This window comes from Grammomys surdaster, unplaced genomic scaffold (assembly GCF_004785775.1).
Source record: "Grammomys surdaster isolate TR1022 unplaced genomic scaffold, NIH_TR_1.0 164, whole genome shotgun sequence".
Lineage (NCBI taxonomy): Eukaryota > Metazoa > Chordata > Mammalia > Rodentia > Muridae > Grammomys > Grammomys surdaster.
In genome coordinates, this window is record NW_021604612.1 from 2177304 (window position 1) to 2194864 (window position 17561).

The 17561-nt window shown below is 49.6% G+C and overlaps 1 protein-coding gene across 1 annotated transcript in view; it reads left to right on the forward strand.

The window, feature by feature from the left end:
* The window catches only part of Acacb (acetyl-CoA carboxylase beta), a 106661-nt gene that overhangs the window by 23538 nt on the left and 65562 nt on the right, over positions 1-17561 (forward strand). Inside the window, exons 3-7 of the mRNA XM_028765407.1 lie at positions 10313-10445; positions 13871-14009; positions 15953-16062; positions 16231-16312; positions 17338-17436. Of these exons, the coding sequence (XP_028621240.1) occupies positions 10313-10445; positions 13871-14009; positions 15953-16062; positions 16231-16312; positions 17338-17436 (563 nt within the window). The remainder of the gene's footprint in view (positions 1-10312; positions 10446-13870; positions 14010-15952; positions 16063-16230; positions 16313-17337; positions 17437-17561) is intronic.

Sequence of the window (17561 nt, forward strand, 5' to 3'; positions counted from 1 at the left end):
CCCCCCCCCCCGCCCCCCCCCAACCCAGTCCTTCGCCCCACCTGCCACCTATCCCTCCCCCGCACCCGCCCTCCCTCCCTCCCCCCCTCCCTCCCTCCCTCTCTCCCTCTTTTCCTTCTTTTTTGAGGAGGTGAAAGCAAAACCATCGGGGAACCTTCTAGAAAAACCAAATTGAGAATTTTGTTCACCCATTTTATTTTCCTTCAAGTGTCTAACATACAGTCTAACACATCTAACCTGACTCTTGTCTAAGCCGGGCCAGGGTCTCAGTCGCGGAGGCAGGGTGCTTAGTGCCCCCTAGAGGGAGACCCTGGGCTTAGAGCTCAGGGCACGGGTGCGCTACCCCTAAGCCATGCCCCCATCCCCTCCCGCAATGGTTCATGGCAGCGTTCATTTGGCTGTTCTTCAGATCCTCCTTAAGTATAGTCGTGTCCCTACGAGTAACGAACATCCCTGCCCCACGCCTTCCTCATCTGTGCTGCTGCTAAGCCGCGGTGGGGATGAGACAGGGGACTCCCGGGCTTTCCCACATTCTGTTGATGCGTAGTGGGGTGGGGGGTGGCTCCGAGGATAAAAGCACTCGCCACCAATCCTGATAACCAGAGCTCACTCCCCAGGACCCATGCAGTGGAAGGCGAGAACCGATTTCCACAAATTGTTTCTTGGTCTCCACGCTTGCTGAGGAAGGGCCACTCCCCGCCCATAAATAAATAAATGATACATGTAACTTAAAAAGTCTTTCAAGTGCTCGTTGGAAGGGCCTTAAGAGGCACCGGAGCGACCGCCCCCTTCTGAAAAGTTTTCAGTATTTTCATCGGATCCGTACCATGCGTGTCCAGCGTATGGACTGCAGTCCAGAGGGCTGTGGAACCCACAACCGCCACCTCTCGGGGGCGCTGGGGAGGAAGGAGAGACATCCTTGAGCCTTAAACTCAAGGTCAGCAGCAGAAGAATGGCGCAGAGACAGCCCCGGAGGAGGCGTGGCCTGGGCGGGGCAAGTCCCTGGGGGCGTGGCCTGGTGTAGCAGGGAGCCGGATGGAAGGCTTGGCCCATGGGGCGTGGCAAGGGCGGGACATGGAGGGCGTGACCAGACTATCAGAGCATGGGTGGAGTCTGGGTGTCCGGTGAGAGGCGTGGTCCAAAGCCAAGCTGGAGGCGTGGCCTGGGCGGGGCTGTGGCTCTGGCAGGGCGTGGCCAGGCGGGCCTTGGCTGGGGTTTCCAAGAGTAGGGAACAGTTCGGGATGGCCGGCGAGGCTCGCTGTCCCGCGACCCACAGCTGTTACAAGCTGCGGCCAGCGCCCCTCCCCGAGGACGCCTCCGCCTTTGGTGGCGAGCTGGCGACCGTGCTGTGCCTCGGGAGCCGGGCTTGCTCGCTTCCCGTGATTAGGGGTTGCAAACTGCGCATCCCCCGCCCGGCTGGGATTGGCCGGTGAACTAGGCAACATGAGCCCCGCCAAATGCAAGGTCTGTTTCCCTGAGCTCACAGGAAAGTAAGTAAGCCCGCGATTTTAATAACTGCTTTTGCAAACTTTACGTACCATCTAGGTCTACTGTCTGCCCCTTAGCACCCCGCCTTTCCCCTTCCGCCCGAAAAGATGCGAGCTTAGCTTGGCCGCTATAGGAAGGAACCCACCTCTCAAACTTGCGGCCTAGGTGGGCACCCAGTTAAGGTGTTTGGAGAGCGCTGCCAGCACACAGGTGCCTCAAGATTGATCCCGAGTCGCACTCTTCCCTCTGTCTTTGTCCCTTTGGCCTTGAGAAAATAACGTTTGTGGGAGGCAACAGTTTTTGAGGCTGAAGCCTTGGGAAAACTCAGCACCCTGAGCAGGCTTTGTATTTAAGGTCACTTTCTGGGAGTACTGATTGGGCCGAGCTGCTGGCCTCCTGTAACCTACTGTTTCTTTTCCTTTCCCCCTTCATTTTATTGCGCTTTAAAACACTCACCAAAGGGATGCTGTATTCACTGCTGAGAATTCAGCCCTTTATCTTGGAGTGTAGCACACACATTTATAATCCTAGCACTGCCGAGGCAGGAGGATTGAGTTTGAGGCCAGCTTGGGCTATATAGGAAAACCCACACACGTAAAGCCTCCCCCCCCCAACCAAATCAAACTCAGGAAATTATAGATAAACGCGAAGAGGAGTAAAGATATAATTCCACCTGGATCAACATCTGATGCTTGACAAGTCTTGTTTTCAGTGTAAATGTTTAATTTATAAAATCGAACCATATTTATTGTATTGTAGCCTGCTTTTACTCTTTTAAAAAGATTTATTTATTTATTTTTTTGTATATGAATGCTCTATCTGCATGTACACCTGCAGGCCAGAAGAGAGCATCAGATCCCAGTACAGATGGTTGTGAGCCACCGTGTGGTTGCTGGGAATTGAACTCAGGATCAGGTTAGTGTGCCTAACCGTTGAGCCATCTCTCCAGCCCATCTTTCTTTTTTTTTGGCTCAGCAAACTATGAGTTTATCTGCCCCCCCCCCCCCCACCGCCTGAGTGCAGTGGTTCTTATGTTTTTAAATAATTGAAAACAATCAAGAACACTATGGGAAAACTATTAGAAACTCAAAAGTCAGAGTGTACAAATAAAGTTTTATTGGCACGTGGCTTCACTCGCTGGTTTCTGGGAAGCCTGTAGCACCTCTGGCTAGAAGTCCTGAGTAGTGGGACAGAGGCTGGACTGTCACACCTGAAGTATCAACTAGCTGTGACTTGCCAAGCCTTGCTGTATGCACCATGTATTTACTTGGTCCAAATGTTCCTTAAAATGTGTGAGCAGTCACTCTATGTAGCTGGTAGCCAAGTTGTGTCTCCTCTTTGTGATGTACATGCAGCATTGCCGGCCACAGCCTGTCAGAGTCACTGCCTCTTTCTGTGTTACTTTCTCCAGGTAGATTAACCTGGTCCATAAGGATCACACACACCCGGTATCTAAATCTCATCTCTGAGAACAAGAAGGCCATAGTTGTGTTTAGGAAGAACTACTTTTATCTTCCAGAAGTCCAGTGGGTAGGCAAATGTCTGGTCAGATCAACAGCCCCGTCTTCCTTGTGGTTTTGCTGCTTCTTATCAATCATAGTCTGAAAATATTGAGTTAAAAATTCTAGATATAGCCAGGTGGTGGTGGCCCACGCCTTTAATCCCAGCACTTAGAAAGCAGAGGCAGGCAGATCTCTTGAGGCTTTGAGGCCAACCTGGTCTACATAGTGAGTTCCAGGACAGCCAGGGCTACACAGAGAAATCCTGTGGTTAAAAAAAAAACTAGACATAATTCCTGTTTTAGGTTGTTGACCACCCTGCAGGGGGAGATGAAATCTTGTGTGAGATCCCATCTGGGACACAAAGTATCCTCTTGGGCAGTGTATCCATTCTGTATATTCTACCTGCACGATAGTTATTTACAACCGCTCATGGTTACAATGTTGCCATTATGCTGCTTCTGCTCAAGTAACCCTTATTTTTCTTAACAATGGCCCCAAAGCAGGAGGGTGGGGACGCCAGAAACTATATTAAAGAACCTTGTTTTTATATTGTATTTATTAATTTATTTAATGATAATCAATATTTAATATTTATATTAATTTACATATCAATAATAAAATAAAAATGTGTTTATTTATATATCTATTAATGGTGTGGTAGATCTCTTCCTATGGCTAATTTGTAAGATAGACTTTATCATAGGAATGTATGTATAGGAAAATAAACCCGTGTCTAAGGGGCTCAGGACCACCCATAGTTCCAGGCTTGGAGCTCACGGAACTCAAGGTCTCCAGCTGCCTCAGGCTCTCTAGGCGGTAAGGGCAGATAGAACGAGTACACATTGCACAGGAGGCTGGCTAGGCTGCTGTACACAGCCACCATGCTTGCTCTCGCTTCGGGGTGCTCTTACGGTGACTGTATCGGCACTGGGTAGGTGTCACGCCAACATCACATGTTGCAACCTCCAGCCTCTCTGCCTCCAGAGTGCTGGGATTAAAGGTGCACCATCACGATTTCATGTAGCCCAGGCTGGCCTTGAACTCCCCATTACACTCAAGGGTATCTTAAACTCCTGCTCCTCCTGCCTCTGTTTTCAGAGTGCTGGGATTCCAGATATATATATTCCCTGTAATTAATAATGTGTGTAATGTGTGTGTGCGCACACACACACACACACACACACACACACACACACACATATCCTGCTGACAAAGCCCCCATGTCAGCCTAGCTCAGGGTCAGTGTGCTGTTTTCTTAAAAGGCCAAATAGTAGATACTTTTAGCTTTGTGACAAACCAGTCTCTTACAGCTGCTCACTGCTGCTCTCTGTGGCAGTAGCTACACATTTAAATGAGACAGGCCATGTTCCGTTAAAGGACCCTGAAATGGGCCGTTTGTATGATTTGTTGTGTGTCATAATATAGAATTCTTTGGATGCCCCCCCTACCCCAGAACCACTTAAATCTTTTTAAACCATTCACAGCAGAATGAGTTTGGCCCAGAACCCTATTTACTCCCCCTTGACCTGGTATCAGTCCAGAAGGCATCCGGAGATTGTATGGCCTGAGAAATTCCCAAGGGTTGGGGCTGGCAAGACAGCTCAGCAGATAATTCCTAGAATCTACATGGTGGAAGGGGAGAACTGACTCCTAAAAATTGCCCTCCGGTTTCTCCACATGTGTGGTATAGTACCTGCAGCCCATCCCCAAATAAACTAAATTGATTAAAACATTTAAATAGAAATTCTAAAAGATCTATTTATCTGGCATTGTAGTTATTTGTAAGATTTTTTTTATTTTTATGTGTATGTCTGTATATGCTCTCTGTGTGTATGTGTGTCTGTATATGCTGGTGTGTGTGTATGTGTGTCTGTATATGCTGTGTGTGTATGTGTGTATATGCTGTGTGTGTGTGCATGCACACATGTGTGAGCATGCGTGTGTGCATGTATATGTGTGCATGTGTGTGTATGCAAGGGTATGTGTGTGCGCATGTGTGCGTGCCTGCATGTACATGTGTACATGTGTGTGTGCATGTGTGTGTGTATTCCAGGTGTGTGTGTGTGTGTGTGTACCATCAGAGACCAGAAGAGGGCGCCAAATCCTCGAACTGTATTACAGGTAGCTGTGAGCCACCTTCCTTGTGTGCTGGCTCCCCTAAAAGAACCGCAAGCTCTTGTAAGAGCTGAGCCCTCTCTGCAGCTCCTGGGCTCCTAGCATCGAGTTCTCTGTAGGGAAGTAGATTTAGCAGCTTCTGCTGGCTCCATGTCTCTCCCTGTGCTTCTGTTACTGACAGCAGAAACACAGCGTGCACGCTGCCTTCCACCCATCACTGGTGGTCAAGGTGGTGGTTCCCACCCACCCGCCGCTGATGAAGTCAGGAGAGGGTAAGGGATTTGAGTGTTGGGGTATGCTGGAGCCCTCAACAGCAAGGGTAGCTGGGACATTCTCATCAGGGACAAGTTTCCTTCAGTGTCTACCCTGTTCATCCTTTTCCAGATTCTTAGTTTTCTGGTCCTAGGATGGCAACCAAGGTTGCAGTAGGCAAGAGTTTCTAACGCTGAGTGACATGCCCACTTCCCTTGATACCTCATGTTAACTTATTTAAAACATTTATTGTAGTGTGTGTGTGTGTGTGTGTGCACATGCATGTGCACACACACACGCACACACATGCATGGGCATGTATGTGCACACATGCTTGCATGCACACCTGTGGAAGTCTGGACACCTTGCGTGAGTTGCCTCTTTCCTTCCACCCTGTGGGTTGAAGGACCCGGACTCACATGGTCAAGCGTGGCTGACCCACCCCGAATTTGTTTTGTTGAGACGGAGTCTGTCTCTGCTCAGGCTGGCCTTGAACTCATGACCCTCCCTCCTCTGCCTCCCAGGTGCTCGGATTTCAGGTGTGTACTCCCGCTCCTCCCTCCCCCGTTTAGGTCCACTGAACGTTTCATCCTGTGAGAGGAGGCACGGGGTGCTGGAGGGGGGGGGGTGTCCCAAGGTCACACAGGCAGCCGATTCTAGATCAGAAGCTTGGGGGATTCCCCAGGTCACCCAGCTTTCCCAGCTGGAGCTCTGCTGGTGTCTGGGGCTGTCCTGTGCATTTGTACAGGGTTCAGCAACATCTCTGGTCTCTACCACACGTCCTTCTGGGGAGTGGAAGTGCCCTGTTCCACAACTCCCATGCACACACTCATTTCCAGAGACGACACTGCAGTATTTTATCTTTGTATCCTAATCAACCTTCCCTACCTCAGTATTAAAATCTGAGGTGAGACAGAGTTGGATTACCAGGCCAGCTCTCCTGCTTGTCAGATGCATGACTTGAGGTCAGGGGGCTTCTCTGAACCTCGGTTTCTTTATTGAGAACAGGAGATGGCAGCCTATTTTACACAGAGCAGTAGCAGCGAGAAGGGCCAGGCCATTCTTTGCCCTTGAAAACATTGATTTCCTCCCCTCCCAGAGCAGCGCTGCCCGGTCTTGTGCCCAGCAGCTGACCAAGTCTGGTGTTTGGCACCTCCGTTGTTGATTGCTATTCGAAGCCATTTCAAAAGCCACCGTGGAACATTTTGACCCTCACTGTCTCCTTCTGTGTAAGGTCAAGGCTTAGCTTTGGGCCAGAGGCATGGCACTCTGGAAAGGTTCTTCTTCAGTTGGCTCCTGTGCTGGGGGAAGGTTGTCTGTCTGAAGCCAATGTTGGTTGGCCTCCAGCATTGTCAAGAAAGAATCAAAACAGCCCAGGCCCTGGAGATGGGCCCTGAGACAAGGCCTCCCCTGGAGTCTGGTATGCATTCCGGGTGGTCTGCTGGACTCCTGGCGACCTGCCTGGTGAAAGGATTCTGTTACCAATCTAAAATCAATATGATACCACAGATAGTTCTGGGCCTCGAAATGGTGATTTTCTTCTTCATCAAATCGTACAAGGTGGAAGGTTTATGTGTCTGAGAGTGGGAGGGGTCAGACTTTCTGACACTGAGTGACATCAGCCTGTCGGGAAGGTCCCAGACAGGCGAGACTGGTGTTCACATGGAGGTTTTGCAGAGTGAGTTCAGCAAGTGGCTCCTCTTAGACCCTGCCCTTCCTGGAGTGGCTGCTCACTGAGGGTGTACCACGTGCCACACCAAGCCCTTTACTTTACTTTCCGATGATTGATGATTCGGGCCACCACGATCCTAAGGTAGTGTGCAGCCATATTGAATGTGGTGTGTGTCCCTTATTCCAGATGGGAGAACTGAGTGCTTCAAGGGACACTGGGGTGGCTGTGGCTTTGGAAACCAGAGACATCATCCAGGAGAGGAACACTTGAAACAGGGGCTATGGCTGACCTCGCTGGGGTCAGCAGGACATTGTGTGTCAAAAGACAGGATGCTCTCGTGAGGGAACATTTGGTTTGGGAGCACGGCTCAGTCAGTATTTCAAGTTGGATCTGGGTTTGGTTCTCCCAAACCCATATAAAGATAGATGTCACGGCTGGGGGGTGGAAGCAGGAGGATGTGTGGACGTTACCACCAACCAGTGCAGCCTAATTGGCGAGCCCCAGACCAGTGAGAGAGTCTGTCTCAAGGGAGGTGGATGGCATTCCAGGGGACAGCACCCAAGGTTGTCTTCTGGCCTTCACATGCATGTTCACACATGTGCACACAATGAACATATATGAACACATGTGAACATGTATGCTCTATGAAAACTAAAAGGGAACATCCACATGGCCAATATCCCAAGCAGACCCTGGGACACTGTCAATGTAAGGGTCAGGATGAAGAACTGTGTTGCTTGGGTGGTTAGGAGAGAAACTCTAAGGAGAAAAAGGGGAGAGAAGAAAATGAGTGACCTAGTGGGCTAGCCTCAGAACTGCAACAAAACATATGATGTAGTGGGTTAGCCTCTGAACTTCAATGTCTAAACTTCAGCATATAGTAGAGAGTAAAAAAGAGGTAAGGAGATGTTTGAGTCCCAGGCGTGAGTTTCCGGATAGAGAAGGTGGAGCTCGGGGCTGTAGCTCAGAGTCTTTCCCTTGTGTGTGCGGCTTGGGCTCCATTCCCAGCACCATAAAGGAACAGGAAGCCAGACAGAGAGGACCTGACAGGTCCACAGCTTCACTGACAGAAACGGACTTGTCTGTCTGCACTGTGACACCATCAGATACAGGGGGCAGAAGACGATGCAAACTTCGAGAAAAACCAGGCCACCAACAAGGATCAAAGATTAAAACTCACTCACCAAACAAAAACTCTTAGAGGCTCTGACAGGACAATGACACAAACTTCTGAAACTCAGCACAGATCAAATGATTGGGCTCCAAGGCAGGAAAAAAAAAAAAAACGAAACAAAACAAAACAAAACAAAAAAGTCGCCAAACACGCAAGGCGACCAAACCTTTACCCTCCACTTCTCCACTTCTGTAGATTTCTCAGAAAGCCACTTGAGGATGTCTTCCATGAAAGCCACGGGGACACCAGGGAAGGGGAACAGCACACACAGCAGAGAGATAGTTCAGGGCTCCTGGCCGTGATAACCAGGAAGCCAAGAGAAGTCATGGGTGGGGTCTGTGGGTCTTGGACACCATCAGTGCACACTGCTGTTATACACAATGTCCAATATGAACCTGCTTGGGGGTGTGCTCCAGCAAAACAAGGAAGTACCCTGAAAAAGAGGGAGCCAACTGGTCACCCCAAATTAGAATCCTGTTCTAAGAGAAGGCAAAAGGAAGGACAGACATCCATGGTTCTGAGTCCTTAAGAACAACCATTCAGGCCGGGTGGTGGTGGCGCACACCTTTAATCCCAGCACTTGGGAGGCAGAGGCAGGTGGATTTCTGAGTTCGAGGCCAGCCTGCTCTACAGAGTGAGTTCCAGGACAGCCAGGGCTATACAGAGAAACCCTGTCTCAAAAAACAAACAAACAAAAAAAAACAACCATTCAGTAGTGCGTGTCTGTGTATCCAGACATGGAACCCTGCAGTTGTAAAATGCCAGAGCTGACAGCAATTTCCTTTCACGGGAGTTAGAGAGGAGGAGAGAGGCAGGGACCTCACTGTGTTCTGATGGTCTTTTAAAAAAATTGTTTTGTTTTGTGCGTGTGTGTATATGTGCACATGTGTGCATGTGGGTGCATGTGTATTCATGTGTGTGTGTATGTACGTGTGTGTGCATGTGCTGTGGTGCCTGTGTGGAGTTCAGAGGACAACCTCTCCTTCCACCATGTGGGTCTTGGGGATCGAACTCAGGTCATCGGGTTTGGCAGCAAGCGCCTCTACCCACTGAGCCATCTTGTTTCTCTGGTCATATGATTTTTCTTTTGTTTTCAAGCTTTTACAGTTACTGAACCCTCAGCATTGAGTTGTCATCCACACTGACCCTCTAGAGTGGTTTCTTTTCTTTCTTTTTCTTCTTGTCTTCCTTCTCTCTCTTTATTTCTTTTATTTGTTTGCTTTTTTTGAGACAGGGTTTCTCTGTGTATACCTGGCTGTCCTGGAACTCACTCTGTAGACCAGGCTGGCCTTGAACTCAGAAATCCACCTGCCTCTACCTCCCAAGTGCCGGGATTAAAGGCGTGCGCCACCACCGCCTGGCAAGTTTTCTTTTTGTAAAAGTCTATTTTTATTATATGTGTATGAGTGCCTGCATGTATGTCTGTGCAATGCCCATGGAGGCCAGGAGAGGGCGATAGAGGCACAGCTGGGAACCCCCTTGTGGGTGCTGGGAACTGGGTCTTCTTCAAGAGCAGCCAGTGCTGTTAGTGAATCTCTCTGGGGAGAGAGATTTGATCATGTAACAGGCATGAGGGTTTGGTGGATCCCCTTCCTCTCTGCATTTCCAGTACAAACACACACACACTGACTGACATGGGGTAGCGAGGCTTTGAGTCTCCTTGAGTATCCAGGTTTCCTGTGTGTGTGTCTGTGTGTGTGTACAGGGTGTGTGTGTGAGAGAGAGTGTGTGTATGAATATGTGTGTGTAGGGTATATGCAGGGTGCATGTGCATGGTATATATAGTGTGTATGTGTGCAGGGTGTGTATATGTGTGTATATGAATATGTATGTTCAGGGTGTGTGTGAGTGTGCAGGGTATATGTGTACAGTATGTGCAGAGTGTGTGTGCGCATATGTGTGTGTGTGTGTATATGAATATCTGTGTTCAGGGTGTATATGAGTGTGCAGGGTATATGTGCACAGTATGTGCAGAGTGTGTGTGCACGTATGTGTGTGTATGTGTATACACACTCTGGCCACTGCTTTTGCCCTTTACAGTGTCAGTCTCCCACTCTGTCCTGGAGGCCCCAGGCTTCCTCCCTCACACCTGCCATCTTTCCTCCGAAGGCCCAGCATGTCTGGACTGCATCTGGTAAAGAGAGGCCGTGAACACAAGAAACTGGACCTGCACAGAGATTTCACTGTAGCTTCCCCAGCCGAGTTTGTCACCCGCTTTGGAGGCAACAGGGTCATCGAGAAGGTACAGATGGGTTCTGTGTGCTGCTGGTGGTGGGGATGGGCCCCTTTTCTTGCTGGAGGCTCAGCTTCAGATTTTTTCTTTGCACTTCAGAGGGTGGGGGGTTGGGAGGAGGCCTCCTCTTGAGACTCCTGCTTGGGGAATGAGTGCTTGCTTTTGGGAGCTTTTATCCCTCCCCCCAGCAAGAGTGCATTAGCCCATTCCTCAGAAAGGGAGACTGGCCGGGCAGTGGTGGCGCACGCCTTTAATCCCAGCACCTGGGAGGCAGAGGCAGGTGGATTTCTGAGTTCGAGGCTAGCCTGGTCTACAGAGTGAGTTCCAGGACAGCCCAGGCTACACAGAGAAACCCTGTCTCGGAAAAACAAAACAAAAAAACAAAACAAAGGGAGACTGAGTCTCCGGGCTTGGTCAAGAGGCTGCTGGGTGCTTTGGGGAGTGGAGCTGCTTGCTGGGCTTAAGATAGGAGAACATAGAAGCCGCCTCAAGGTTAGGGCTTCTTCCTAGCAGAGAGGAGACCGCAAGCTGCACTGAGCAGGTCCCTACCACGAGGTTATGCCTGCTGCGTTCATGACAAGCAGTGACCCAGAGGTGGAACGTAGGTCGTCCAAGGTCGTAGCTTAATAACTGGAGATGAGTGAGGTTCATCACTTTACAAGGGAGGAGAGATTACACGTGGGGATTTGAACCTGGCTTGATGGTTCCTCTATCTTGCTCCAAACAGTCAGATTTAGAGTCTCCTGGGGGCGAGGGGAATCTAGAATCTAGAAATTGCTTTTTTTTTTAAGATTTATTTATTTTATGTAAATACATGATTGCTGTCTTCAGACACACCAGAAGAGCACACCGGATCTTATTACAGATGGTTGTGAGCCACCATGTGGTTGCTGGGAATTGAACTCAAGACCTCTGGAAGAACAAACAGTGCTCTTAACCACAGAGCCATCTCTCCAGACCTTGCTTTTTTTTTTTTTTTTTTTTTTGAGACTGAGTTTTATGTATCCCAGGTTGGCCTCAAACCCCAAGGATAAACTCGTCCTTCTGATAATCCCACCTCCACCCACCACGTGTGTGCCATGACAGCCAGTCTATGCAGTACTGGCCACTGAACCCAGGATCTGTGTGTGTTCAGCAGTGAGCACTCTCCGCACTGAGATACCCACTACCGTCCTACTTCTAGACTCTGTATTTTGGACTCATTAGGACACCGTTTTGCAGACAGCTTCACTGTGGCCGGTGTTTTATCCTTAGAACGTCATGGCTAGAGCTTCAGGTAGCTTTTGCCCAGGGCTCTCCCACTGTCTGACCTGGGAGCTGATCCTGGCTTGCCCTCAGTACTGGAAAAAGCCACCATCTGGGGATGAGAGTGGAGAGCTGGCTCCTCCCCAATGGGACTCCAAGAGTGTGTCCTCCCCTGCCACCCCCAGCCCTGCCCTCTGAACCAAACCTTGCTTTAGCAATGAGAAAGCCACGCTAGGCTGCCCTCATTCCTCCCCAGTGGTGCTCCTCCCCAATGGTGCTCCCCCAGTGGTGTTCCCCAAAGGCTTAGCAGGGCCATGCATCTGAGCCAGGAGTCCTGGCCAAGGCCTAAGGTCACAAGTGTGAGCTTACTGGGCCTGAGTTTCCCTATCTGTTAATCAGAGGCAGTTGCATCCCACACTTTGGAGGAGGCTAGCCCTCAGCAGCATGGCCAGGGCTGTATAGCACTGAGAAAGAAAACAGGATGCAATTGCTGTGTGAGTCATAGCTTGAGACCAGAGGCATAATTACCTGTGGATATTTGCTATTATTCACTTTGAGACAGGATCTCACTGTGTAGCCCTGGCTGTCCTGGAAGTCTCTATGTAGACCAGGCTTGCCTCAAACTCACAGAGATCAGCCTGCTTCTGCTTCCCGAGTATTTTACATTGTATTTTATATTATGAGTGTTTGCCAGCATGTGTACATATGCAATGTGCATGCAGTTTACTCAGAGACCAGAAGAGGGTGTTAGATCCTCTGGAATTGGAGTTACAGATGCTTATAAAAGATCTGCTGTGTGGTTGCTGAGAATTGAACCCAGGTCCTCTGACAGAACAGCCAGTGCTCTTAACCACTAAGCCATTTCTCTAGGTCTGGGAGATGCTAATTAATTAATTGTCTTTCTTTAGTGCTAGAGGATTGTCTTAGTTAGGGTTTTACTGTTGTGGACAGGCACCATGACAAAGGCAACTCGTTTTGTTTTGTTTGTTTTGTTTTGTTTCGAGACAGGGTTTCTCTGTGTAGTCCTGGCTGTCCTGGAACTCACTCTGTAGACCAGGCTGGCCTCGAACTCAGAAATCTGCCTGCCTCTGCCGCCCAAGTGCTGGGATTAAATGCGTGCGCCACCACCGCCCAGCGACAAAGGCAACTCTTATGAAGACAACATTTCATTGGGGCTGGCTTACAGGTTCAGAGGTTCAGTCCATTATCATCATGGTGGGAACATGGCAGCATCTAGGCAGGCATGGTGCAGGAAGAGCTGAGAGAGTTCCACCTCTTGTTACAAAGGCAGCTAGGAGAATACTGACTTCCAGGCAGCTAAAATAAGGGTCTTAAAGCCCACACCCACAGTGACACATGTATTTCAACAAGGCCACACCTCCTAACAGTGCCGCTTCCTGGGCCAAGCAAGTACAAATCATCACAAGGATCACACTTTGTGCTAGGTAAATGCTCTGCCACTTAGCTACATCCTTAACTCCTATACTATGTATGTGTATGTATAATTATTGTTGCTGGGCAGTGGTGGCACACGCCTTTAATCCCAGCACCCGGGAGTCAGAGGCAGGCAGATCTCTGAATGTGAAGCCAGCCTGGTGTACAGATTGAGTTCCAGGACAGCCAGGGCTAAATAGAGAAACCCTGTCTGAAAGAAACCCAACCAAACAAAAATGTATAGTTATTGTTAAATGGTTTTTTTTTTTTTGAGAACATTCTACACAGCACTCCATCTATCTGTCACTCCCTCCTTCCATCCCTGCCTCCAACTCATCTGTGTCCCTTCCCCAAATTCATGACCTCTTCTGTAATTATTATTGTTACACACGCATGTGCACCTGTGTACTCACACACCATACACACACACACAAATATTCATATATATGTGAATATATATATATTTATATTTAAATTGATTTATTGAGATGGAATTTTACTGTGTAGCCTGGCTGACCCTGGAATTTGCTCTGTAGACCAGGCTGGCCTTGAACTTACAGAGATCATTCTGCCTCTGCCTCTCAAGTGCTCGATGATCCTTTTAAAAAACCAAATCAGAGCGTTGACAATGCAGGAGAAGCTGAAGGGTATTTTGAAGTACGGGTATGGAGATATCTGGATTTGAGCCCCAGCTCTGACACTTGCTGGCTGTGTGAACTGAGGAAGTGTCCGGACTCTCCTGGTGTCTCCCTCAGGTGCTCATCGCCAACAATGGCATCGCTGCGGTCAAGTGCATGCGCTCCATACGCCGCTGGGCCTATGAGATGTTCCGAAACGAACGCGCCATCCGGTTCGTGGTCATGGTGACGCCCGAGGATCTCAAGGCTAACGCAGGTACCTGAACTTGACCGTTCAGCTCAACCCCAGGCTATCCCATCTTGGCCAGCCCTCACCTCCTCTACTCTGTCCCCGCAGGTCCATCCTGGACCCTAGAGCTATAGGATCTCTTTCACTGGCTCTTGTTCATGTGCTCTTTTGTGTGTGCGCGTGCACCTGTGTGTGTGTGTGTGTGTGCGTGTGCACACGTGTATCACCTCCCCCCCCCTTTTTTTTCCTTTTTCTTTCTTTCTTTTTTTTTTTTTTTCGAGACAGGGTTTCTCTGTGAAGCCCTGGCTGTTCTGGAACTCACTCTGTAGACCAGGCTGGCCTCGAACTCAAATCCGCCTGCCTCTGCCTCCCAAGTGCTGGGATTAAAGACGTGCGCCAACACTGCCCGGCCTATCACCTACCTTTAAATTTTTAATTACCACACAGCATAGCAGGTGTCATTATGGCGTCTTCAAGGAGAATTCATTTTTGTTCTTTCTCTTTCCGCACTTCTCTCTCATCCCCACAATCCCCCACTTCCATCCCCATAAGTTTCTTTAGCCGTCTTTCCCGCAGCCCCCGGTGCTGTTAATCTCCGTGGTTTATTTTCCTCCGCATCCATTGAAACGGAACATACTGTAACGTCACTGTTAGCGATTTGCTTTTTTTAAATGCTTTTGTAGACCCTCCTCTGCTCAGCGTCCAAAGTGACCTTTGAAAAGGAGAGTTAAGGTTTTGCCTTCTCCTTAAAGTGCCTCAGAGCCCACGATGCTCTTCCTGGTGCCAGCAACCTCGGCTTGGTCCCCATCCCTAAGGAACACAGGCTCGGCTCTGCAGACACCACAGTAGAGGCACAGGGACATAGGTTCGTCGCTGGCATAGCAGCCCATAGCCAGCAGGGGGCACTCTCCTATAGAGCCTCTTGGCACATCACACTGACATTTCCCACATGGTTTGATTCCTGTTGGCTCTGGGCTCGATTTATACACCTTGCTCTTTAAGTCTGGGTCCCCGTCTTGGGTTCAGGACCCCTCACACTTGGGTCTCCCAGCAGGGTTCCGCTATTGTGCCGGCTCGTCTGTGCCTCCCCTCCCCCACCTTCCTTACCGCAACCTCCAAAGCTTCTCAGGGAGAACCTAGAACCCAGAGAAGACAAGGTTTTGTTTCTAAATGCTTTTCATGTGCTTTTTACATGCAATAAAAAATATTGTGGGATTGGAGATGTGGCTCAGTCAGTAGAATACTCCGACATGTATGGAGGAGCCCTAGGTTTGAATCCTCATAACACACACACACACACACACACACACACACACATGCACACACACACACACAAACACACACACAACCAGGCAAGGTGGCATATTACTGTAATCCCAGAGCTTGGGAGGCAGAGGCAGGAAGCTCAGAAGTTCAAGGTCCATCCTCAGCTTCATAGAGTTGAGGCTAGCCTGGGCTGCAAGAGACCCAGTCTCCTAACAAAAACAAACAAACAAACAAACACTGTATTACTTAATGATAGAACGTTAAGACAAGCCGGGCGTTGGTTGCACGTGCCTTTAATCCCAGCACTTGGGAGGCAAAGGCAGGTGGATTTCTGAGTTCGAGGTCAACCTGGTCTATAGAGTGAATTCCGGGACAGCCAGGGCTACACAGAGAAACCCTGTCTCGAAAAAAAACAAAACCAACCAACTAAACAACCCCCCCAAAAAACAACAAACAAACAAAAAAACCAAACAATGTTAAGACAAACCCTAAGTAGGAATAATACCCATCCCAGCCTTTTTCCTTTTATCCCAAAGCATAGCCACCGTCAGACAACCAAAACTCTTGATTTTCTCCCCAATTTTGTGGCTGATACCCATGGTCACCACACAGTCCTCAGGGCTGTCCTCGAGGGCAGGATGTGTTGCATGTCACCGGCTCTTGCCTCTCCCTGGTTCTTCCCACTCTCTCCGGTTTCACTGCAGAATACATCAAGATGGCGGATCAGTATGTTCCTGTCCCAGGAGGGCCCAATAACAACAACTACGCCAATGTCGAGCTCATCATAGACATTGCCAAGAGAATCCCCGTGCAGGTGATGGTTCACAGCTCCCAAGGGTGACCACGGGGTGGGGTGGGCATGGGATTGCTCCATCCTACAGTTCAGGATGGCCTGACGATGGCTCACAGCAGATAGATGGCCGCAATGCGATAGCAGGTGGGCTGTGGGAAGACCCTCCTTCACCCCTCTCTGTGTCTGCAGGCCGTGTGGGCTGGCTGGGGCCACGCTTCGGAAAACCCCAAACTTCCAGAGCTGCTGTGCAAGCACGGGATTGCTTTCCTAGGTAACGTGTGCCCTCTGTCGGGTTGGGTCGTCGCTGAGTCAGAGGGTCTTTCTTGCGCTATTCTTCACAGGGAAGACCAGTTTGCTTCCCTGTGAGGGGCTGGTGAGCAGGGGTGCGAGGCTGTGAATGCGTGTTGCCTATGGCAACAGAAACCACTGCTACAATGTAACCAGAGTGATGCTGTGGTAAGCAGCGTCCTGAGCTAATATTTCTGTTGGTATTAAGGTACCAGCCAAGCTGGCCCAATGGTCACATATCTTTGGGCTGCTTTTTGCAGGACCAGAACCCCTCACTTTTTGGTAGGTAAAATCACTCTGCATCTGTGGCTTTTGGGATTTTCATTTGTGGACATGTTAGACAATTTGGTATGCACACAGGCAGTCCCCGTGTGCTCGGGATTTGGGTTCCAGGAGCACCCACAGACAGTGATGCCTCGTCTATAAAACAACATGGTCTTTGTAGGTGCTCTTTGTACCTGTGTCATCTCTAGGTACCTATAACATGGTTCAGCATCCACGCTGGTTTCTATGACATCAATCAGGGAGTCAAGGAGAAGGGGAAATAGTCTAAGACCTGTACAGATGCAATTTACCATCTTCCTAGTCTGTGGTCATTGAATACACCATGCTGGATCAGAGCAGAACAGAGCCGAGCATCAAAGATGGAGAACTTGGTGATGGATGCTGGTCACACAGGCTGTCCTGTCACACAGAGCATGCTCGCTGTGCCACTAGCTGGCTCTTTGAGCCTTTATTGTACCTCCTTCCTGCCGGTGCTTGGTTCCTCCCAAAATGAGCCTCGAATTTGCCACTGAGCTGTTTTTTCTGCTTGGATAAGGGCCAGGTCTAGATGCTGGAAGCTGACCTACGAGGCAGTAGAAAAAAAGGCCCCTGGGTGAGGGAGAGCAGACCAGAGAGCTTCCCTCCATCTCCTTGCTCTCCTGAGTCCAGCCGCCACTACCGTGCACCAGGTTGACACTTGGCCTGTCAGTGGCTCACTCCGGTCCATTCTCCCTGCTACCCCAGGTCCACCGAGTGAGGCCATGTGGGCCCTGGGAGACAAGATTGCTTCCACCATCGTAGCCCAGACCCTGCAGATCCCAACACTACCCTGGAGTGGGAGCGGTAAGGGAGCCACACCTTTGGGGTGACGGAAATGGGTTTTTAGAAATTCGTTTGCTTAGAAATTTTAGACAAGTAAGAATGTGTGTTCTTTGTGTCGGACTCAGAGCATGAACTGGTCGTGGTGG